At 54.7% G+C, this 23,887-nt stretch overlaps 1 protein-coding gene across 8 annotated transcripts in view; it reads left to right on the top strand.

Moving 5' to 3' along the window:
- ANO1 (anoctamin 1) overlaps window positions 1-23,887 on the top strand; it is a 139,651-nt gene that overhangs the window by 90,940 nt on the left and 24,824 nt on the right. For 2 of the 8 annotated variants that reach the window (XM_033121011.1, XM_033121009.1), the window contains 8 exons: window positions 1,495-1,536; window positions 7,009-7,073; window positions 7,923-8,057; window positions 12,074-12,234; window positions 18,394-18,476; window positions 20,447-20,458; window positions 21,041-21,112; window positions 23,264-23,341. In XM_033121011.1, coding sequence (XP_032976902.1) covers window positions 1,495-1,536; window positions 7,009-7,073; window positions 7,923-8,057; window positions 12,074-12,234; window positions 18,394-18,476; window positions 20,447-20,458; window positions 21,041-21,112; window positions 23,264-23,341 — 648 coding nt within the window. The remainder of the gene's footprint in view (window positions 1-1,494; window positions 1,537-7,008; window positions 7,074-7,922; window positions 8,058-12,073; window positions 12,235-18,393; window positions 18,477-20,446; window positions 20,459-21,040; window positions 21,113-23,263; window positions 23,342-23,887) is intronic. The other 6 variants (XM_033121010.1, XM_033121013.1, XM_033121015.1 and 3 more) reach the window with 3 other exon arrangements.

Genomic DNA, 23,887 nt, shown 5'->3' with positions numbered 1-23,887 from the left:
GTACCTAAGCTGTCTCCAAACGTTTAGGGAGCTACATCACTCTGAGTGGGGCCAAGTACACCCCATGCTCTCCAACAGAATACTGCCCGCAGGGAACTTGGCCTCTGTGCTTGGCAGCTCTGGCTCGAAAGTTTTCATCATCTGTCTCCCTCACCACTAAGTTGTCTGACGTCACTGCTCGCTGCCCTCCGTGCGTGGCCCATAGCATTGCCACCCCTCCAATGCCTTGCTTGCTGCATTCTTTCATTCGATGAGAGTATCTTCAGCAGGATGCAGGGTGTTGGTGCCAGGCCGATAGCCACCTGCTGGAGTCATGTGTGGAGGAAGCTGCTCTGCTCTGAGGGAGACCCCAGGGGGTCTCCTGTAATTAGTGTGTCAATCACAGAGAAAGGACTTTGACATTTCAGCTGGCCACTCAGCAGCTTTTGACCTTCCTTCACGTCTGGCATCCACCCCCCCTTGAGGTCACCAGCTAATTGACCTCTGGATCAATGAGGTGCTGCTGCTGGGACCATGTGGCTGTCTTCCCTGAGAAGAAACTTGGGAAATGCTAAAAGGTTGGGCGTGGGCAGGGGAGGGTCCCGGAAAACTCTGGAGGAAACTGGTTAAACTGCTCTGAGGGTCTCCGTTCAAAGATCAGGGCGTTGGGTTGCCTGCCTGGTGGTGAAGTCCTCCCTGCCTGGAGGGGCTGGCAGGGCTGGCGGGGGTCAGGGAAGGACCTGCAACAGGTAGCAGGCAGCCCTCCAGGAGGCCTCAGCCTTATCTGCCTGGCAATCCTCTGGACCCGTGGGCATACCAGCCATGCCATGGCTGGTTCACAGAGCCTCTGTTGTGGCTCTTGCTTAGTCACTGGTGTCAACTGCTGGTACACGGGGCTCACTTTTGACTTGTAGACCCTCCTCCTCTTCCATTGGGCTTGGAGACTAGATCTGAGTCCCAGGTCTGACGAAATTCAGCCATCTGTCCTCAGGAAAGTCAGTTTGCTTCTCTGAGACTCAGTGTTTCCATCGATAAAACGGGAGTGTTGGGCTCCTGATGTCTATGTACAGTGACCATATTATTTATCGTCCTTCCTGGGACACTGAACGTGAAAGGAGACACCACCTGGACAGGGCACTGGGAACAAGACACAGCGTGGGACATATGTCCACCCTATTGATACGACTCTTCCAGCCCCGGAAGCCTTCTTTCTTTTGTGTTACCAGTTCCAAGGTCCTGACCATGGGTCCTTTCCTGGACTTTGTGTCGGTGTTGGGGCGGTTTGGGCTTTCCCGCTGGTGGCTGGTGACGCCAAGCAGCCATGGGACACACAGAGAGCTCTTTGTATCGGGGAAGGAGGCTTCGTCTATCTTCCACTCTGTGTGAAGTTTTGTCCTAGGATTATCTTCACCGTATCAGTGAGGGTGTGTGAAGCTCGTCTGGAAAAATGAGGAGTCTGAGCTACTCGAAAGCTCCCTTGGATGATAAGAACGTCCCTTTTCTCTTTTTGAACAGGGCGACTATGAAGGTGAGGACGTGGACTTCAATGACAGAAAGGTAAGTTGATGACACAGAGCGGAACGTGCTCTATCGGGGCCTGGAGGGACCCTGGGGCCCGCGGGAGGGTCAGGGCGCTCCCGCCAGGGTGCGTAGCGGCCACCCGCGGGAACGATGCTTCTCCTCCCACATCTGAGGGAGAACGTTGGTGAATTCCGTTTCGTTGGTTGGCTGTGCTCGTTCTGATTCTCGGAAGTGTCCGTGGCCGTTTCTGGTGAACGTGTGAAAGGGTGTGCTCCTCAGAGACTGCCCCGTCCTCTTTGCTCTCCCTCCACCGGACCTGGCCAGGCTCAAACCTGTGTCGTAACCGGGGTAACCAACCTCCAGCCACCTTTACTGACATTTGGCCTAATTCTGCCCTGCTCCTGGGCGGGTAAGTTTGGGAAGCACTGTGGCCAGCCGCACAGAGAGCCACGGCCCCCAGCAGGACCTGGGGACACTTGTTGGACGGTGTTCAACCCAGTGTTTCTCAAGCTTACTTGTCCTGGAGCCCTTTCTAATGGAAAAGTTATTGAGTTAGTGTTCCGAGGGACGCACTTTGGGAAACAGCCTCTTCAGCGTGGCTTTTCCTGGAATCTCTTTTCCTCCACCCCACGCCCACGTGAGCGTCTCCCCCACCACAGCCATTTCTCATCCTCCCCTCCACGCTCAAGAAGGTTCTTTCCTGCCACCCTACACACGGCCCCACGCCTGGGTACTAGCCTTGCTCCCCACTTCCACCTCAGTCCCTGTCGGTTCCCCAAATGAGCACAAACCTCCCTCACCTCGGGGAGCAGCCCCCCTGTACTGTGCATCCATCTCAGCCCCCCTTGTCCTGCCTCTTGCTCCCGGGAGGGCATCCTTCTGAGGTGGGGGGTGGAGACGCTTCCCTGAGAACTTCACAATGGTAGCCTTGTCCCAAATCGCAGGGGCCGCGGGAACCTCTGTGTCTGGAGTGTTCTCCATTTGCTCCTCTGTCCAGCCCCCCATACGTGTTTTTAAACTTTTGGTACTTGACACAACTTGCCCGCTCAGGAATCCAGCTGAAGATGCTATCTGAGTTAGCACAAAAATTACATATTTGGTTATTTTTAGTGGAACATCTGGCATTCGTCTGAGACCCCACGACTTACAGCACTCCCCCATCCTTGCACGGCCCGCCCGGACAACTCTGGTCAGCGTGTCGCCCTCTGCACCCCTCTGCCACTCGCTGAAGCCCTCCCTCATGGTACCAGCGACCCCCCGCTGGCCTAATTCAGTGCTCCCTCCACCCTGATCCCCTACCCGCCTCCCCTTGCTCCAGCCACACTGGCCGGCTGCCTTGCTAATCTGAAGACGACTCAGCCCGTGGTCACGGCAGTGCCAAGACGGTCTCATTCAGTTACTTTTCCAGGCACTATTGCCTGGGCACTACTGTGTGCCAGGCCCAGCAAACACCGCTCCAGGTTTATGCAGACTCATCTGTTCTCTCTGCCTGGCATGCTGCCCACCCTCTGCCCACCCCCTTTTCACGTCCCAGCAATGGACACAAGGCCTGGCCATGGGGGTAGTCAGGGAGTCTTGAATAGGTGGATGGGTGGGTATACAGATGGATGGACGGACGGATGGATGGACGGACAGATGGGTGGGATGGTGGGTGGGTGGGTGGATGGATGGACGATGGACAGATGGACAGATGGATGGACAGATGGGTGGGTGGGTGGGTGGATGGATATGTGGATGGATGGATGGATGGATGGATGATGGACGGATGGACAGATGGATGATAGATGGATGGACAGATGGGTGGGTGGGTGGGTGGATGGATGGACGATGGACGGATGGATGGACAGATGGATGATAGATGGATGGGCAGACAGATGAGTGGGTGATGGATTACAGGAAAAAAATCGAGCGAGGGAGGATGGCTCAGGTCAGTTTGGGTCCTAACTCAGAACCTTGGAGAACTTCCTCTGCCACAGTGACCCCACCTGAAATGACCTGGTTCTAAGTATTTTGTCTTTCCAGTGACAGCATCTGTGGCATCCTGTCCGTGCAGGCGCCCCAGGTGCCTCACCCCAGGTACCTCACAGGACAGAAAGGGGGACACAGCTGAGCCAAGGCCATTGCCTTGTACTGAGCTGGAGGGGTAGGGGCACAAGTAGGAATCTTCTAGCAAGAGGCAGGCTCGGCTATAACTGGGGGGGCGGGGGGGTGGCTCCCCTCCTTTAGGTGTAGACTGAGGTCGCTCCATCTTTTGCTGGACTGGGAGTCACAGGGCCTGACTCTTCCTTCCTTTCTTTCTTTCTTTCATTCATTCATTCATTCATTCATTCATTCACTCACTCACTCATTCATTCATCAGTTACTCACTGGAAACCTGTTATCTGCCCCAGGCCTCGATCGAGGTGGTGGGGATGACACAGAGCAGGCAAAGTTGTCCTCCTGGGACCTCCCTTATGGGGGTAGATGGCAAGGGGCAAGTCTCAGTCATTAAGGAGACTGCAGTGCCGTGATGAGCCTGCCCGGTGTGGAGGCCCAGCTGGGAGGTCTGGGCAGGAGGAATGCTAGCGGGTTGAGCTGAGATCCCTCCGAGGTCTGTGTGCTGGAAGGTTCTGGGTCACTGTGACTGAGCCAGCAGCCCCTACAGGCGCACCCAGGGCCCCAGCACCCCCACCCTACTCACAAGGCTGAAATGCAGCCTGAGAGTTCTGCCACTGGTAACAGGAAAATCTAAAGTCAGATTTCTTTATGCTGATGGCCGCAGTGATAGATGTTTGCTTCTGGACAGGTAGAAAATCCCAGAGGTAAAATGGCTTATGGAGCAGGCTGGGTGTGCCCCCAACTGTCACAATTGTCAGTGGTGGCAGCCAGCCTGCTGTGGCAGGCCTGTGAGCAGAGTGACCAGTGTGACGTGGCCATGCCTTCCAGAAGCGCTTTCATGGCGTCTCCCCTCGTTCCTTCACTCTCTCCCTGTCTCTTCCCTCCTTCCCTCTATCCCTCCCTCCCTCCCTCCCTGCCTCTGGTGCATCTCCCAGTTTCAGTCCGTCTGTGGTATAAATCAGTGACTTGATTTCAGTCAGCTAAGGGGAGGAAGCTGCCCAGGAGTGTCGGCCACTTTGCTTTTCCCGAAATGCTGTGCAATCTCATCAGTTTGCTGGCTGAGACCTCCCTGTTTACAGAGTAAAAGTGTAGGCTTTTCGTCATTTGCTGCATTGCCAGGAGAGTGAGACGTAAGGAACCACCAGCACTCTGCCTTTGGAAAGCACTCTGACAGGCACGAGCCCATCTGGGCTCACTCTGTGACTGGCAGGAAAAACAGCACCCTTCAGTACGAAGGAGACGATGGGGCTCAGAGCAGGGGGCTTGCCCAGGTGACCCACGCAGGACTCCCAGTAGGATCTGCCCAGGACCACCACTAGGGGCTCAGAGAGGGAGAGTCTGCCCACTCCACACTTGGCAGAGCCAACCCCCAGCCCAGGAGCACAGCTGTCATTCCTGGATGCTTTTCCCTCTGAGACAACGGGGGAGGCCCCGTGCAGCCCAGTTCCTTACCGGAAGCTGCAAAGGCTCACCTGCTAGCAGCAAGCCTTGCCGTCCGTCTGTCAGAACTTGGAATCCTGCTGAACACATCTTGTTTGTACCACTTAGAGAAGGACTTAAAACCCTAAAGACAACTACTTTCATAAAGATCAGAGCAGGCAAAACCCAGGATTCTGACAGCAAGGGTCACTTTTAATGTATTAAGAATGTGTTTTGCTTTTCTAAGTTACTTCCCTCCTGCTTTTCAGAGGCATGTGTGTTGACTTTTGATAGAAAGAAAACAGCGCTTGTATTCTCCTGAGCGTTTTTTCTCAGGAATCCAGAAGGAGCCTGAGGAAATGGATCCATTCACTAGAGGGCCATTGCTAGGGACCCCTGACTCCCTGGTCTGTGGAACCCACCCAGCGAGCCTCTTACACATTTTTAATCTTCAGAGACTTCCTTGCAGATATCTGTGTGCACAGAAATGCACAAAGTCAGTGGGGGAGAATGCATTAGCTCAGGCTGGTAACAGAGCAACAGACGTTTATTTCTCACACTTCTGGAGGCTGGAAGTCCAAGATTAAGGTGCTGGCAGGGTTGACTTCTGGTGAAGGCTCTCTTTCTGGCTTGCAGACGGCCACCTCACTGTGTCCTCACGTGGCCTTTCCTCCGTGTGTATGCATGGAAAAAGAAAGCTCAGATGTCTCCTGATAAGGACACCGGCCCTCTCAGATCAAAACCCCATTCTTAGGACTTCATTTCACTTCAGTTACTTCCATAAAGACCCCATCTCCAAATGCAGTTACAGTGGGGGTTCGGACTTCAATATGAGTTTTGGGGACACAAACATTCCGTTCATAGCATAGCATGTTTGGGGTGATAAGATGGTCCATGTTTTCATGGGGCCACAGCTGAATCTGAATATAGGAGACCCCCCCAAAAAAAATATGTTTAAATTCAGTATTAAGAAAAGGAAAAAGGACCCAAGGCAAGCTGCAGTATACAGAAGAGGACTGGCGAGTCCTCATGGGTGTGCCCCTGCCTGCCTCTTGCCCGTTTCTCATCTGATCCAGCAGAGACAGGTGGCTGAGGCACAGACGGTCCCAGGAAGGTCCCAGCTCCCCTCCACCCAGCTGTCTGACCTTAGGCTTTACGTTATGGTCGGTAAAGCACTAATTACCCACATGCGTGGGATTTCTTTCTTAGAACCAGCAGTCCTGACATGGAGTCTTTCCTAGGACACCCTCTACGTGTTCATACAAGGCTTCCAATCTGTCACGCTCATTACTGTCCCTGCCCAAAGCCTGGGGGATAATGGGGTGTGTGTCGATTTCATTTATTTCACAAAGCATGTTAATCAGACAACCCATCTCAGGAGATAAATGTCGAGCTCTTTGCGTCCCATGAGACTTAAAAATCTTGCCACTTGTATTTCTCCGTTCCAGAAACTGGTGGATTCTGTCCTTTATAAAGATGGTTTGGTGTGTGACAGGTACGACCAGGAAACCTAAACGGAAAAGCATCCGACCATTTTAGATGAAATCTGAATCAAATTAGGAAGGGTGAGGATTTCATAATGATGCCCAAAGCTTCTTTCCCATCCCCACCTTCACCTAAAAATGTAGGCTCATTCTTGCTCGGGGAGTGCCCGCACCGCGCTGCCGGCCTCCAGTACCAGCTCAGGCTCACCGCGGTGGGTTGTTTGGGATCCTTACCAGAGCTGAAAGCTGTGATCCACTTTTTCACATCCATCTCCCCTGCCAGAATGGGAATTCAGGGCTCAGGGCTGTGTTTACCAAACTCACTTTTGGAAGCCCAGTGCCCAGCAGGGGACTTGGCACGTGGCCAACTCTGAGTGAGTGAATGAATGAATGATGTAGCTATGAACTGAGAACAGGAATTCATCAGCGTCCTGGTAGCTCTGTGTCCTGGGGAGTGAACTGGGAATATCACATTCTCACGGGCCCCTCACTATTTTCTCTCTCCCAGCTCCTGTACGAAGAGTGGGCGAGTTACGGGGTCTTTTATAAGTACCAGCCCATAGACCTGGTCAGGTAAGAGGAACACCCAGAACAGGCCTGGCTCCTCAGGCAGAGGTTGTAGGAGGTGAGTCCCTACTTGGATGTCAGTTGGATAAATGTCCCCATAGGTTTCAACTGCACTGAGTATTCAGTATCTAGGAACCTGTTTGAACTTGAAGAGCTTGTGCAGAGGACCCAAGGTCTCTAGCGGGACCAGTAGCCTGGGCCAGCCTTAGTTTTAGCACTTTTTTCGAATGCACTGGAGGAGGGGTTCTCCATCGTATTCACTGCCTCCTCCTACATTCAGAGCCCAGCAGTTGGGCAGCTGGTGGGGGTTTCTTGCATTGCTGTGTGGAGAGGAACAGAAGAGCTGCCTCAAAATTCGTCCTCTCCCAAGAAGACCTCTGTCCCAAGGGCAGGAAGTGGGGCAGACTGGACTAAGCCGTGTGTGTCCTGTGGGAACATGTAGACCAGTGTTCAGCCCATGAAAATTAATTTAAACCCATCAAGGTGCCAAAATGCTTAATGACGAGCTGTTGGTTCTCCTGGTGCCTCCAGGCCAGAGTTCATTCCAGCTCTTAGCTGAACAGGACTTGAAATGAAGCTGGCAGCTTCGCTGGGCCATCCATCCCATCCACCAGTGTGGGCGTCCCAAACGGAAATGTTCCTACCTTCCTGGGGGTACAAAAAAGGGGCGGGCAGAGGAAAGGCAGAGAGTACCTCCAAACCTGATGGCCTAGCTCGGAGCCCCACCCACTCTCTACTTCTTGGTCTAGAGAATTGGTGACCCTGAATTGGGCTGGGGAGGGGATGGGACATGTCTCCTCACTGGTACAGAATGCGAGTCAGCTTGTCTATGTTTGGCTTTGCCCCACGGTGCAGGAAGTATTTCGGGGAGAAGATCGGCCTGTACTTTGCCTGGCTGGGCGTGTATACCCAGATGCTTATCCCGGCCTCCGTGGTCGGGGTCATCGTTTTCCTCTACGGATGCGCCACTGTCAATGAAAACATCCCCAGGTAGGTGGCCGCTCTCCTTAGGAAGGAGCCCCGTTCCTGACGCAGCGCCAGGCTGCCTTGCACTGGGGCTCAGCCCGCCTCCCACACACACCCAGCCGCGGACACGGCACGCCAGGCCGCACACCATCAGGACGAGAGGCGCCGTGCAAGGGGTTTGATTGGCATCGAAGACCAGGCGTCCTTTTTAGGTGTCTGTGCCCTAGGAGACGTTTTATTGTTGAAAGGCCACAGAAAACAAATATGCAGCTCCTTTTCACTTCTTTTTTTTCCCTCCCCTGTTAGTTGTTAGTCATTGTGTGACAGGATAATGCACTTCTTCCTCTTGAGGTCAGGAAATGAGACAAATGATGTTCAGAGGCCTCAGGGCAGGATACCCAGCCTGCCAGGTCTCTCCACGCAGCTCCCCTTGTCCTCAGGGCTCTGGAAAGTATGGCAGGAACAGCAGACGCAGGCCTCGGATCGGATCACGGAGCTTGTGCTCCTTCTGCTGTTGACCAAGGGTTCAGGCAGGTGTGGGGGCTCTGGGATGAAGGCCAAGACCCTAGAGACAGGCCGGCCTCCTGCGGGGCTGAGCCGTTCCCAGAATGGCAGCCAGAACAGAAGGGAAGCCTTACGAGCTCGGCGGACGCCATCCTCACATGCGTAGAAGTCTCCCGTCCTTTCTAGCTATTTCCTAGGCCTGCTAACAATGACCCCAAGACAACGTTGTTGTGTGTTAGGCCCACAGGCCACTGTGCTGATGGGCAAACCGGTGTTTAGAAAGCTGACTGCCCGCTGGCCCTGTCTCGCAGGAGCTCACGGTCTCGGGAAAAGTCCCATGACATGAATCAGTTACATTTCTTACGACTCAGCCCAGTATCTCTAAAGCAGAGCTATGGCTTGGAAAATACACCGGACATTCCAGGCAGTAAAGAGCAAGTGGGCCTCTACCTGGCGAGGAAACTGGCCTGTTAGGACCCTCGGCACAGAAAGGCCATATCCGGTACATTTTTGTGTAAATTACATTTTACTACATGAATAACACCTAAAATATTCCCCCCACCCAGAATCAAACATTAAAGGAATCTGGCTTGCGTCCCCTCCAGAGTTATTTTGGGCTTAGGCAGGAGAAAGCTTGTCCCTTTGTTTGCTAATAGTGTGACAGGAGGTCACCGTGCTGGGGTTTGACTGTGGTGAAGATCAAAGTAGCCTAGACCTGGTGGAGATTGAACTCCAAACCCCAGAGGGATGAGGTCAGTGGAGCCCTCCTGGTCCCCTGGGAGGCAGCTGGGGACTGCTCCACCTTCCGTCCTCGTGCCCCTGCCAGCTGCCTCGGCCGGAAGGCTCTGCTCAGGCAGGCGTGGACGCCCCAACAAGGGCGCTGAGCTCCCGAGGCCAGGCCAGCACCGCAGCCTCCTGTCACACGGCCAGAGAGGCACACAGCACTTATAGGGGATCCCTGAGGCCTGTCCGAGCTTGGCCTTGGCCTGGTTGGTGCCTTGGAGGAAGTGGGAGGTCTTGTTTCCCTTGGAGGCTGACCCACCCCTGCACCCACTCCAAAGACCAGGCCCTTCCAGTTCCTTGTCTTTACTTTGGCTGAAGGTGGTGAAGGGAGAGGCACAGGGTTTAAAATTGGCAGAAAAAGGCTTTTTGTCTGGCTGGTGTTGGTGCTGGCAGGGAAGAGGGCTGGGGCGGCCATGGGGCTCACAGCAGTCTGAGATGTGGTGCCCTGGCCCTCCCCGGCTCTGCCCACCTCAGGGCTCCAGGCCCCTCACCTGTGGGCCAGGCAGTCACTGTGACCTCAGGAGGCACGCTAACGACGGCGGGGAGTTGGGGGCCTTCTACAGGCTGGTCCCCTGAGAGGGACTCCGGTCATGTACTGCCTCACACACTGACCTCTTCTGCCTCCCAGGAGAGGCCCCCAGAACACAGGAAGCTCAGAGAAGGGCAAGAGATAGACACCGTCTTGAGGCGTCTTTTAAAATCACTGTAGCTGCCTGGTGCCTGGTTATTCCCATGATGATAATAGTGAGAACAGAAGTGTGGCCCACGAGCGCCAGCCCTGGTCCAGGGCTTCACATGCGTTCTCTGTTTAATCCTCTTGACAACCCAGTAACATGAGTGCTCTTCATTCTCCGCATCCCCAGTCTACAGATGGGGAAACGGAGGCCCAAAGAGTTCGAGTGACCTGCCCGAGGCCACACTGATCCCAAGTGCTAGAGCTGAGATTCGCATCCCAGCTCCGGCTGCCTGCTGCCGGGCCGCCTGCGTGCACCCGCCTGTCACACACGCGCTCTCCGCTCACGCCTATCGGTGCTCACTTCCCCGGGTGCTTCAAGCCCGTGACGCTGGCCACCATTGGTCGTTCCGTCTCCTGTGTCCAACACAGTGCCTGGCACATACGTCATGTGCAGTTTTTTAATAAACGTTTGGTGAGTACCAGAGAATTGAGCCAGAACGCCCACTGAGCTGGACAGAGGAAGACCCATCAGTGCCCTTCAGCTGACGTTTAAACACCGACTGCTGTGGGCCAGGCGTGATTCTGTGCATAAATTCAGGTGCATCAGAAATTAAAAGCAAAGAAACCCAAAACGGCACCCTTGCCTTTTCAGCCTGCTTGCAGGTAACCGGCTCACCCCTGAGTGAACACTCAGGCCGTGTCTATTTATAGCTGAAAGTCTTGTCCAAGCTAGTGGGGAGGAGACGGGCAGGGCAGGCCAGAGCTGGAAGGGCCTTCTTCTGGCCCCTCCCCTCATGTTCCAGAAGGAGAAAGTCAGTCTGAGGTGAAACGGCCTGGGCAGTGACACCGAGGCAGGCATAGCTGAGCACGCCCCAACCAGGGGGTCTCAGCAGGGGTCCCTCCTGTGGTCTCTGGGCAGCCGATGAGCCATGCAGGCCACCAACTTTACAGTTACAGAGATCAGAGCTGAGTCCCCACTCTGCTGTGTGGCCCTGGGCAAGTCACTTCCCCTTCTGGGCTCCTTTCCTCATCTGTGAAGGCAGGCTTGAGCGAGTCCCCAAAGCTGCTGTGGGCCAGATGGACATTCTGTGCAGGCTCCTGCTCGTACAGCTGACGGCCTTTAAATGTTGGTTTTTTTTCAGAGAGCTCGCATGCTGGGGGGCAGGGTGGAGGAGAAAGGCCGCTGGGGTTTATGCAGCTCCCCTCTCCCATCCAACTGTAGCGGCTGAGCACTTGCCCCAGGCTTTGTGTCTGCTCAGCAGAGCAAAAGCCTACACTGAGCAGAACCCACCATCCTGGCCAGACACCCCTCATTTCCTGAGCGCGCCCCGTGGGGTGTGTCTCACCCACCCCCGGCAGCTGGTGGATGTGTCCCTCTTCACAGCGTCCCCACGAGGACTCATGGAGACCTGCACGGTGCCTGGCACATGGCCAGGTCTCAGGAAGGGTGTGCTGTTCTTGTGGCTTCACCCTATTCCTCTTTCAGTTTCCAGGGACTTAACATGTAAAGACGTGGATAGCGTCCACTGTTAGCACAAGCCTTGACAGCACCCAGTTATTAGAGGGAAGCTGGTGGGGGAACCTCGGCTTCTCCTGGAGGTAGCTCCAGCGCAGGCTGTGGGTGCCACCAATCAAGGGTACCCCGAGAGGTGACCACGCAGCAAGTCTGGGTGGGAGTGCACAGAACCCAGAAGTTGTGAGCTCCAGCAGTTACGGCCTCATGCAGAATGAAACTGTGGGACTCTTACTACAAAGTCATAAAGAATTTTAAGGTGGGAACAGCCAAGCATGAAACCCAGTGCAGGGCCCTCTTGAGTGTGGGGCCCTGGGTGACAGCACGTGTCTCACATCTCTGAAGCAGGACCTCGATGGAGAGGAGGGATGTGGCACTGGCAGCTGGTTGGTGTGCCTTCCTGGTGTCCACTATGGCAGGACCAGGGGGCCCTCACCAACCCCCAGCTCAGGCCCAGCACTGCCCCCACCCCCACTGTGGCTCCCAGGAGACGTCTGGTGCACGTGGGCCAGAGGAGGCCCTGCACATTCTGGCCCGGCACTCTCGGCAGCCCCTCTCTTCCAGCATGGAGATGTGTGACCAGAGACACAACATTACCATGTGTCCGCTGTGTGACAAGACCTGCAGCTACTGGAAGATGAGCTCGGCGTGTGCCACGGCCCGGGCCAGCCACCTGTTCGACAACCCCGCCACTGTCTTTTTCTCTGTCTTCATGGCCCTCTGGGGTAAGCAGAGTGCCTGTGCCGCCAGGCCCTTGGAGGCCGCAGGGGCGATTTGGGGCGGGTCCCTAATTTCCTTCTTCTTAGGAGTATCCACAGGCCACGTGTGCCAGGAATGAACACAGAGGGAGGGAGGTGGAAGTAAGCCCCCACTTTGTCTGTGGGTTCCCAGGCTCTGTGCTGTGTCGCAGTTGCAGACCAGTTATTCCGACCCAGCCAGGAGCCCCTGTGAAAAGCCTAGGAGGGTGATTTGCTCTTAGAACAGGTCCTCTTTCATGGGAGCAGGATCTGTTGGCCCAGGAAGGCAGCTTTTTTCCAGCAGGGAGGGCCTGACCTGGGCCAGCCCTAGGGCACGTCTCTCATTAGATCCTTGCAGCATACCTGTAGGCTCCAACATGCCCATTTTACAGGTAAGGAAGCCGAGGCCCTGAGAGGTAATGCGGGATGCCCAGGGTCGCTGAGCTCCTGAGTGGGCAAGGCTAGGATTGAACTGTCAGGGCCAGGAGCTGAGCCCTCGTCTCCCTGAGCCTGTGCTCCCTCCACTGACAGCCCCGCCTCTCTGGACCCTGCATGGCAACCATCCCACCGACACCCCTCCACCTACCTCCGCAACTCATCCCCAGCCTGTCTGGCCTTTTTCAAGACCTCAGCACTGGTCAGCTCCCTGCCTCCCTCCCCCGGCCCTCATCCGGGCCCAGGAAGCTCCAGCTGAGGCCTCCTGCTTCCCCTGCCCGAACTGGGAAGGCTCACCTGGCCTGCACAGCCCCATGGTGGAGCTCAGCTGCACGGACTGCCCGCTTAACAGTCTGCTCCAGTCGGATAAGTCAGCTGGGCTGGCTGTGTGCCAGGGTGGTGCCAGGTCCTGAGCCAGACTCAAGTTCCATTCCCAGCTTTGTCACCTACCAGCCGTGGGACCTCAAGCAAGTTGCTTCTGGTTTCTGGGCCCCAGGTTTCCCATCTATAAAATTGAGCTAGCAATAGCACCACCTCGGGGTTGGGGGAACCTGGAATGAGTCACTGCTTGTGACGTTCTCTCTGTGCCTGGTGCTGGTTGTCACGTGGTGCTAGCTGATATGTTGTACTAGCTGCTACATCAATTCAGTGAGCACTTGCTTTTTGAAAATGTGAAAACAGCCTGGACCCCAGGAAACTGGAGCTCAAATCTAACCTCTCACCTATGCTTGGGGCCTCTGTGAATTACATCACTTCATCTCCTCTAGAAAAGAACACTAGCTTCAGTGAGCTGGGCCCCCTACTCTGTGCCAGGCACTGTTCTAAGCGTCTGACGTGTGGTGGCTCATTCATTCCTCCAATGGTTCTAGGAGGTGAATATCTTCATGGCCCCATTTGGCAGACGAACACAGAGGCAAGTTTCCCAAGCTGATACCGCTAATAAGAGGGGCAGGGCCAAGACAGGAACTCAGCATCTGGTTCCCGTCCCCAAACCCTCTACCCCAAACACTCTACTCCCTAGTGGGCTCTGGCTGAAACCCACGCTGAACACCTGCCTGGCTTATTCCTGATGGGATTACCTCGCGTTTATTCTCACCTGGAATAGCTTCCTCATCTGTCTCCAGATACTCTTCCCTTCCCCTCCAGAACCTGTACTGAGGGCTGTCTGTGCCCCACCCTGGGGTAAGAGCTCTGCACAGCTTATCTCAGTGACCCCACAACACCCCACAACAGAGGGAGGCTCTGTCAGTATTCTCTGATGAGGACACTGAAGCACAGAGAGGTTAAGTGACTTGAGGTTAACAAGCACAGAGAGGTTAAGTGATCACACAGCTAACAGATTCATAACAGACATGACAGATCCGTGCCCTGGCCACACCTCTCCATCCAGACATCCTCCAAGCTCCGCCCTGTGCCCTCCTGAGGGAGCAGAAATTTACCCAAAGCTGGAAGTGAGAGACACACAGGCAGTGATACTGTTCAGCCAGCCGGGACCTCAGGGATTTGATTACATTTATTCAATCCAATGCATCCCGGTCCATGAAGCCAACTTGTTCATTTCATACTTCTTTATTAAGCACTTACTATGTGCAAGCCATTTCGCACCTTCAAAGGTGTTGGCCAGCCCTTACCAGCCGCCCCATCCTTGGGACTGAAACATGGTTATGTCCCCCGAGACAGAGATGGAGGGAAAGAGGCAAGTCTGTATTCCGCTATTTGCGCCACGCCTCCTCCACTGTGTCGTCTCCACTGTGGGAGACGGCAAATGTACCTGTCAGACAGAGTCAAGTGCAGAGTCAGTCTATGCACTCCCACTCGGAGAAAAATAACACACAAGCCAAACCACTCCTATGAAGCACTTACTTAAGAAAAGTGAGCTTTGATTATAAATCAAAGACAGAAGCAACAGGACAGAGCCTGCTGGGCCTGAGAGGGGTATGTGGACTCCGCCCCCTTCAAAGGGAGAGGGAGGGAGACAGCCCCTCTGTCCCCACCATTTCACACTTGCTGTCAAGGGTAGTTAGCAGAGACCTCCCGTTGTGGGTTTTTTTAGTCCATTACTCAATTATTTTTTCATTACCCACTAAGGGATCATCCTCCCACTGGTGTTTCTTCTCCCACTGGGTCCTTTCTTCTTCTCTCCTCCAACTGTTACCGTTTCTGCTCCCACAATGACAGAGAGCCAGGCTGTCAGCCCCGGAGGAATTGCCTCCTGCTGCTGTTTTAATCTTGCTTCTACTCTGCCTTGGGGTCCGGCTTCCCCAGGGACTGCCACTCTGGTCCTCAGCTCACTGCTCCTTGGGATTCACAGCATTTCAAAACCTCAAATCAGGTGTCACATGAAGCAACTTGGAGCCCCATTTAGCCGTTCTCCGGGATCAATTTTCTAAAATTATGGCACAATAATGGGGTTTAACTGCTTGTCAGTTTCGTACAGAACAAAGGTTATCTGCTTTGAGCCTGGCCTGCAAAAAGCTGGAGAAAGATGGTCCCAGCTTTACTGAAATGGCAGAGGTGCAATTGAAACCCCTTCCCCTGGGGCTGAATGGAGTTGACAGGTCACCGGCTGTCACCCTGAGCCAGGTGGGGACGTAGGGAGAGTTCCACTGTGATTCTCTGCTGGAACTAAACGGCCAGTGGCGGGTTCACGAGCTAACACGTGTTCAGCGCATAAATAAGTAAGGAGCCTGGTGACTCAGTGAGAAAATGAAGGGCTGGACACCTTTGTGCCTGAAGCTGGTATTCACGGTGTGCTGACAGGCGGGATCCAGCCTGTGCCTCCCAAGGAGACGTGTCTGCTCTCCACTGTGAGAAAACGGGGTGTGTGTTGAGCAAACGTTTGCGGAGCTGGGAGCCAGCGTTCCGTGAAGCTGGTCTCTACTCTCGGGGGGTGCATTGTGATGGAGTCTGAGCGGGTGAGCCCTGCCTGCCCCCAGGACCCGCTGGCTCCGGAAGGGGTGGCAGAGGTCTGGGAGGCAAGACCCCAGTTCCCAGGAGCTTGGACCTCGCCGGGGACTCGGGGCTGTTCTGTGGGCAGCTGCAGGAGTGCCCAGCATGTGTCGGAGCCTTGCCCCTGTGGCCTCTGCGACTCCGATGTCAGGTCTGAGAGTCCGACATCCAGCTGGCAGGCCGAATCAAGGGCATCTACTGAAGTGTGGAAGCATTTTAGGGGAGGGGGTTTCAGAAAGGGGGTTCCGCAGCCAGCCGAGGAGGCATCCAGAATTAGGGAGACTGGAGTGAGGCCGAGCTGTGAGGCAGGTCAAGACAGGGCCCGAAGTGGGTGGGGTGGGTGTGGCGGGGGCGGGGGGGGGGGGCAGGGGAAGGGAGAGGCGAGTGCAGGGAGGACCGACCGCCAGCTAATCTGAGGGGTAGAGATGGATGGAAGGACAGACACACAGACAGTGGATAAATCGGTGCTTCTAGATGCCCCGCGTGGAGAAGGGCAATCTGCACAGCTTGTTGAAAACGCAGAGTCCATGGTGCCCGGGCACAGAGCCCGGGAATCTCTATATTAACAAGCTCCCGGGGGATCCCATGCACACACTCTGAGAAACCCTGGAGGAAAATGGACAATTGCCGTTTTCTCTGTGCTTCTAGTATACGGCAGGTGAACACACAGAGCCTCCGTCCCCATTGTTCTGCGGTTTGATTTCTTTTATCGAGGTGAAATTCACTCACGTAAACTAACCATTTTAAGTGCACAGTTCAGCGGCATTTAGTGCATTGACTGTGTTGTGCAGTCATTGCCACCATCTAGTTCTAGAACATCTTCACCCCAAATGGGAATCCAGACGCAAGGAGCAGGCAGTCCCATTCTCCCTGCCCACTTCCTGTCCCTGGCATCCGCCAGTCTGCGTCCTGTCTCTGTGGATTTCCCTGTAAATATTCCAGATGTTTCTTAGAAAGGGCATCATCCAATAGGTGGCCTTTTGTTCTATGACCAGCCTCTTAAGGAGACACGGTGCCGACCCTGCCAGGTGAGCACGCCCCTCTGTGGCCCCAGCACTGCTGGGGACTGAGCCATGGAGTCCCCCAGGCGGCACTGTTCTCAAGCCCACTGTATATACCTGGGGGCTGAGGCTGGCCAAGGCGGGTGGTCACCTACCTGCGCTCCCACGTGGACTTGACCCAGGATACATCCAGACACCGTCACTCACCTGCCACCTCTGGGCTCCTGCACAAGTATGTGTTTGTCTAACATCGTGTCATTAAGCAAATGTTTGAGGACAGAAGGACAATAGCTTAGCCACCTGCTCCTGCCCTGGGCTGGTCTCCCTTCCCCTCTGCGTGTGTGTGCTGTGGTGTCTGCTGGGCTCTGGATTTCAGGGGGATAGGCTTGTCTCTCTGGCCCCTTTGTGTGGCTGTTGAGGTCAAGGCCACTTCTCCATCTTTGTGCCACTGACGGAGCTGGGCACACAGCTTGTCCTCAGGTGGGTGGGAAGCCATCGCCCGACCCCGACTGCTCTTCAGTCCTAGGTCCAGGTTTCTGCCAGATTTATTAACCAGTCACTTGACTCCTCAGTTTACCCATCTGTAAAAGGAGTGCGTTATACTCGCATTGAGGGCTTGGGCGTAGGATGTAGACACTGGGTCTGCAAAGGCACCACGCCCAGGGCCTGGTGTCAGCTAGATGCTGTGTAACAGTCATATAATGCAATTGGCATGTCGACAAGAAGAACCATTATTGGGAACCTGAAAGGGAAGGGTTCCCTGCTGCTCTCGTGGTTGGTGTACGAGGGAGGGCTGCAGGAGCACAGTTGCAAAGGGTGGACACTCGGTTTGCTCCCCGCCTTTGCCCAGCCCAGCAGAAGGTGGTGGGTCACACTGCTCATAGTGCCCGGCTGCGAGCTGAGACGGGGGCCTGGCCCTGCTCTGCGTGAGCCTTCACATCTCCCCTGCCCCCTCCACAACTGCACCTTTTTGCTCCAAAGCAGACATGGCAAATTCAGTACCACAGAGTCCAGGCAGAAGGGCACAGTGGGGTCTGTGGCCAGGTAGGCAAGGTCTGCCGAAAGGGGATGGTCACTTCTCACTTCCAGTCTTCTGGTGCCAATGCTTCCGATTTTTAAAGCAGAGGTAGGAAAGTCATAATTTGATATCAAATGTCTTTGTTTCTTAAACATAGCCAAGCCAAACAAGCCACTGTCTCCACTCCTCCCCACCAGGGTCCAGTCTTGGTCCTGGTCAACCCACAGATACCTCTGGTCCCAAGAGGAGTTGGTTTCTTTCTGACACTGAGGAGGATTTTCAGAGGCTTCCTGGAGGAGGTGGCCTTCGAACTCTGTTTAGTCTGTTGGGAATATGAAGCAGGAGGTAGCAGCTAAGAGTGCAGCTCAGCAGTCAGACCCCCTGTGTGGGTTTGAAGCTTGAGGGAGTGGCCTTGGCCCACAGGGACTCCTCCTGTGACCTGGGGTCCCCAGGATGGTTAAGAGCACAGGCTCTGGGACCAGCCTGCCTCGCCTCTCACTGGCTGGCTATGAGTTGATTTCTCTGCGCCTCAGTTTCTTCATCTGTAAAATAGGAAAGTGAGCCAGTCTCTGCCTCACAGGTGGGTGAGGGGGCTGAACGGGTGAATTCGTGTGAAGTTCTTGGTCCAGCACGTTGCCGCCCTCACTCACCAAATGGTGCAGCAGAGGAGACTGTGTCTCTGTCATCCAGTGATTTGAGGGCTTCGTGGCCCTGACCTTCGGGTTGTCCCCTCCCTGACTGCAGCTGCCACCTTCATGGAGCACTGGAAGCGGAAACAGATGCGGCTCAATTACCGCTGGGACCTCACCGGCTTCGAGGAGGAGGAAGTGAGTGGCTTTGGCCCTGCACCCCCATGCCCTCTGTCGTGTCCGTCTGCCCCACCCCGGAGCCATTACTTCCTAGGGACTCACACGGAAGCCCCGGAGGGACGTGGTATCCATGCAAGGCTACTCCCCGCCTATTCTTTGGTATAAGAGTTGCCTGCGGTTGCCAGGGCGACCATGTGATGTCCAGTAGAGTGTTTCTGATCTCAGACTCACATGGACGCACCACCCACCAGCGTGGTCAGGGACGCTCGCCACGGCTCACCACACTGACCTCATCGTGGCTGGGGGAGGCCGGGCGGGTCTGGGAGGGAATCGAAGTCCCCAAAAGCAGCCATGAGCCTTTCCCCCGGGTGCCAAGGCCGCACTCCCCAGAGCCAGCCAGCGGGCGTGGCTGAGAAGTGGGAGCAGAGCCTTTCCTAAGAGGGAAAACCAGATGCTGGCTGGGCATCTTCGTGTTCCCAAGAGAGGGGCGTTCAGGATCGAATGGGCTCTGGGGTAGTGGGGAATCCTCTCCCCGGGGTTACTCGGGGGAACCCCGAGTGGGCAGCTCCAGCCAGAATTCCCCATGGGAGGAGTGGGGATGAAAAGGAAAACCAGTGCCCACAAGTAGCGCGAAAATAGCAGAGCTGTGAGGTGTGGCCACGCTGACCGTGACTTAATTTTATAAAACACTGTGCTCATTTTTTAAAAGAGAAAGTTCTCCTGCATTTGCACTGTAATGTGGAAATGTCTTCGGTATTTTTTTAACATTCCTAGAGTCTGGATTTTGTGACGTTCCTCACACAATATGCTCCCTCCTGAGGCTGAGTCTGTTGGTCAGTCTTGAGCCAACTGTTCCGCCCAGTCAGAGAAGCCGGGGTGCGGGCTCCATGCTGACAGGCTGTCCGTAGGCCAGGGACCAGGGTCTGCTGGAGGAGGCGTGGCAGCCTCGTGGTGACGGCTAGCCCTCTGCAGCCAGGCTGCCTGGCTTCCACCTTGACCGGGCACTGCCGACACTGTGTGACCCGGGCCAGTTGTTTCACGTCTCTGTGCCTCAGTGTCCTCCTTTCTCATGGGGAATGGGGAATAGCCCTCACTGACGGGTCTCAGTGGGTCAGAGAGAGCACGGAGGGCCCTGCAGCAGGAGGTGCCCTGTCACCTGGCCAGCCGCCTCTCGGCTCAACCCTCTTCCACAGCGGGTCTCATTGTCCCGTTTCATACATGGTGGCACCGAGACAGATGCAACTGTCCACCAACGCACGGCTCGTTAGGGGCAGAGCCGGGCATGGAACCCTCTGTGCCCTGTGGCAGACAGCCGGCTACCTGGGCGTGTTCTTTCCTTGTTATTGTTTCAGTTAGAAAGATTGTAATACAACAAAGAGCAGACTATGTCATATTCTAGAAGGAGATTTAGAATATCCTTCTCAGGATGTCCCTGGGGTGGGGGAAGTTGCGGGGAGGAGGGCCAGTCCCATTTGTTCAACACCTTGGGGATCCATTGCATGCGCTCTTCACCCTGATGCCCGGTGCTTGGTTTTCGGGTGGCGATTGGAGCCATTGGGCAGGGGCCCAAGGGGCCTGAATGAGTCCCCTAAGGTGAGTCTGCCTCCCCGCTCCATGGCTGGCCAGGGCCTCTTCTGGGAGTTTATCACGTGAGCTGAACCCCAGGTGTTGGCACTGGGAGCAGGAGAAGCCTGTAGCCCCTGGACCCGTGTGCCCCTTAGCTGAATCTGAGACAGCTCAGTCCAGCACTCCCTTGGGAATTTCCAAAACCACGAGAACTACAAAAGCAACCACACCCACGGTTAATCCTAAAGCAGCCGTGGCCTTCAGCGGATTTCGGATTCCCTGAGGTTTCCTGTCCACCCAATCCTTGACTTTCATCCTGGTTCTTGAGTAAATTACCTTTAGAGGATGTGTCCTGTTTCTTTAAAAACAACACAAGTAATGAAATCTTTTTGTTTTGTTTTCACGTTTCTGGTTCCCTGAAGGAGGCCGTCAAGGTTTGGAATTTTTTGTCACTCTTCTATCTTCCCATAGCCTCTCGCTGGGAGAGGGATCTTCTCGGGCACCTGATCCGTCTGTTTCTACCGTGCAGCTCCCTGCAGCGCTTCCACCATGGCTGGGGGTCTCCGCTTTCTCCCCCACCTCCGAGTCTCTCCTTAACCCCATTCTTCTGTTCCAGTGCCTTCGCTGACCTGCTCTGGGCTCCCCCGAGGCCTGGCGCCTCTGGTCTGCCCGCGCTTGCTGACACTTATTGCCGTCTCTTCCGACCCCCACAGCTCCTGATAGAACATTCTCGGGGCCAGTTCATGACTGGGTGTTCACCATGAGAAAGTGGGATGCAGGGCACAGCCAGGTTCTGTGACCTTCCCAATGGGGTGGGGTTCCCAAAAAGGGGGAGAATCCTGGACGGGCCGCATATGGGGAGTCCCAAATTAGAAATGGTATAAACAGCCAGCTACGAACTGGCCCCAAAGGGTGCCCAGGATGAATGTAGGGACTGCACTTGCCATGCGTGCTCATGGTGAGGGTCTCAAATTCACAATTCACAAGTCTCTGTGCCCACTTGGTTTCTCTCACAGGACCATCCCAGAGCTGAATACGAAGCCAGAGTTTTGGAGAAGTCCCTTAGGAAAGAATCCAAGAACAAAGAGGTACGGTGGCCACTGCTAGTGGCTTTCCCAGCAGGAAAACATTGTATATTCATCAGCAGTGTAGACCGTGGGTCAGCAAATGCTGTATGTTCAACAGGGTAGACCAGGGGCTAGCCCCCAGACAAGGGCCAGATAGTAAATATTTAGACTCTGTCACAACTACTCAATTCTGCCATTGTAGCTCAAAAGCCGCCATGGGCAACAGGTTGGGGGGGAAAAAAAGGAGGGGTGGGGCTGGCTTGTGTTCCAATAAAACTTTATTTATAAAGACAAGCAGGGGGCCAGATTTGGTCATAGGCTGTAGTTTGTCCAACCTGCTATATAGATCTACCTTCTTGACCTATCCTGAGGGAGATCTCAAACTTCAGCCAACATCTCAACGTCAGGAACTGGGCAGCTTTGCAACTGCTTCACAGTACACTAGACATTTCGTTGTGTCTACCTCTCTGTGTTCTGTGTTGAAGGATGAAAAGCAAGGGTTTGCCTAACCAGGGCCCCTGAGCAAATGGCAAATTCCTTTACTCACAGACAATAACAATGAGAGAGAGGAGTGTTCCTTTTGTGATGTTCTTGAGGCCATCATCTTTTTATAATAAATGCCTTTCTTTCTCCCCAGTCCTCTCATTTGAATTGGCGGTCTTACATAGGCAGCCTGAGTTCTCATAAACCTCCAGAGGTGCTTGGCTGTTTTTTTAATAGGTTTTATACATGACCTGGGACAAGCACAGAGCGTCTGGGCTCTTGGCACCAAACTGCAGCTGGGGAAGTTCGCATTAGTTCTCGAAGGGATGGCGGACCGTTGAAGGCCGTGTATCTGGGCGCCAGTGTTTGCTCTCCCCTTAGCACACTTAGCCTCTGGGCCGATCAGGATAAAAGCCAGGGCTTATCTTTCCATGTCATGTGTCACGTGGACAGAGTTTGCTGGTTCAAAGTGGCCAGGGGTCGCAATTGCTGACATCGCATCTAGGGGGTGAAGTGGGTGCACCAAAAGCCCCCTCTCAGGTCCCAGTTCCCGTAACACAGCAAAAACACAGCTTAGTCCTGCTGCAGCCAGAAAGGGGTTGCACTTCCCCATATACCCTCTTAGAGTCTGAGCAGGACTCCAGGATGCAAAGAAAATAAGCACAGAAGCGTGAGTGGTCCCCCCGGTCAGGAGACTGTCTTTTCTCAATTTAACGAATCAGAAGTTCCGCCGGTCCCACTGCAGGCTGCCGTCTGCGCAGTCACCCTGTGGCCTCGAATGGCTCCATTACCTGCTCTGTGCCCTGTTTCCCCCTCCTAAAGGGACAGGCATGGATGCCAATGGCTCTGAAGCCCCCCAGGCCTCCACTGGGGGCCGCTAAGACCTGTGCTCCGTGCAGCAGCCTCCGCCCCAAGACTGTGTTGAGATGACGGCCCCAGGACAGTCCATGCGTGGCTTCACGGTGGCACCTCTTAGCGTGAGCATGGATGGGTCCTTCATCCCTTCCTACGCGAATAAAAAGGCTTTGTGGCACACATCACATCCATTTACATCAAGGGACCTAACCAAGCCCCAGCAGTGGGTCTGGGCATCTGTGCCAGAAGTGCCCCTCAGACTGCCAGGGACTCGTCTCCTGGCTGGGACCCAAGGTCTTTGTCACATGACAGCAACAAGGTACGGGGGTCGGTTTTGCAGGCCGTGATGCAGACCCAGGCCCTGGATGGCGGGCCAACCCTTTATTTTCTCCTCCATTTCACTGGCTCCCAGCGGCCACTTTATAGTTTTCATTTCCCCCCCAGCTATGGCACCAGATTCATTTTTTTAAAAAATCCACCCCTTAATTGGTATGTTAACGTACGATTCTGGGTGTGGCTTCCTTTATGTTGGCGTCCACTCCATGTCTGCGTAAACGGACCGTCTAAATTACAGCAGCGGCTGGCTGGTGAGCCGGGCTTCTGCGCTGGAATCTTGGTGTTGGAACCCTGTCTGCTGCTTCATTACCTGTGGGGCAGCCTTTCTGTTAAGAGCATGGGTCTCTGCCATCTCTCACTGGTGTAAAACACCCAGAACCTGGATCCGCCTTGGCAGCAAGCACACAAGGGGTCAGCGGTGACCTGGGCCCCATGGTCTGCCAGCACCTCCTCACACCTCACCCCACGGTGCTCTCTTGTTCCCTCCCCCACCCTCAGAAGCACCGGAATATTCCAGAGGAGTCAACAAACAAATGGAAGCAGAGGGTTAAGACAGCCATGGCGGGGGTGAAATTGGTACTTTTCTATTTCGGGGGCAACGCGAGCCTTGACTGTTTGCAGACGACCAAAGTCCATTTTTGTTGTTTTTTTTGTGTGTTTTTTTTTGCTCAACAAACTCTGACTGTTGTATTTTTGTTAACATCACATCCATGTTTCCTTGCCTTCTTGCCACACCCAACGAGCTGTGACGCGTGTTGAAATGTCACTGCTGCATGGCTACAGTGGGTTCGTAGGGTGGTGGGGGCTCTGCTTTATTTGGAGCTTGCGAAACGTGCTTGTCACCACTGCCTGCCAGCGGTTCTTGGTCTTCTTGTTAACATGCATGCCACCCACCCCCCAGAAAGAACGAGTGGCTTCCGGTGTCATGTCGTCAGCAGCATTCATTGACCCAATCCATGCATTCTCCCATTAAAAAATCCACCCCGATTCTTGAAACATCCCAGGTTAGAGACAAGCTTCTACTTTAGTTTCCTCAGGACCAAGAAAGCCTTCAGGCCATATGTCACCAAGGTCCACCGTTGCTACGTGGCAAACAGCGTTTGAACTTGTCGTGCTAGTTGC

The sequence above is a fragment of the Rhinolophus ferrumequinum genome, chromosome 11 (genome assembly GCF_004115265.2).
Source record: "Rhinolophus ferrumequinum isolate MPI-CBG mRhiFer1 chromosome 11, mRhiFer1_v1.p, whole genome shotgun sequence".
NCBI classification, from domain to species: domain Eukaryota; kingdom Metazoa; phylum Chordata; class Mammalia; order Chiroptera; family Rhinolophidae; genus Rhinolophus; species Rhinolophus ferrumequinum.
This window is presented reverse-complemented; position numbering and strand designations above follow the sequence as displayed.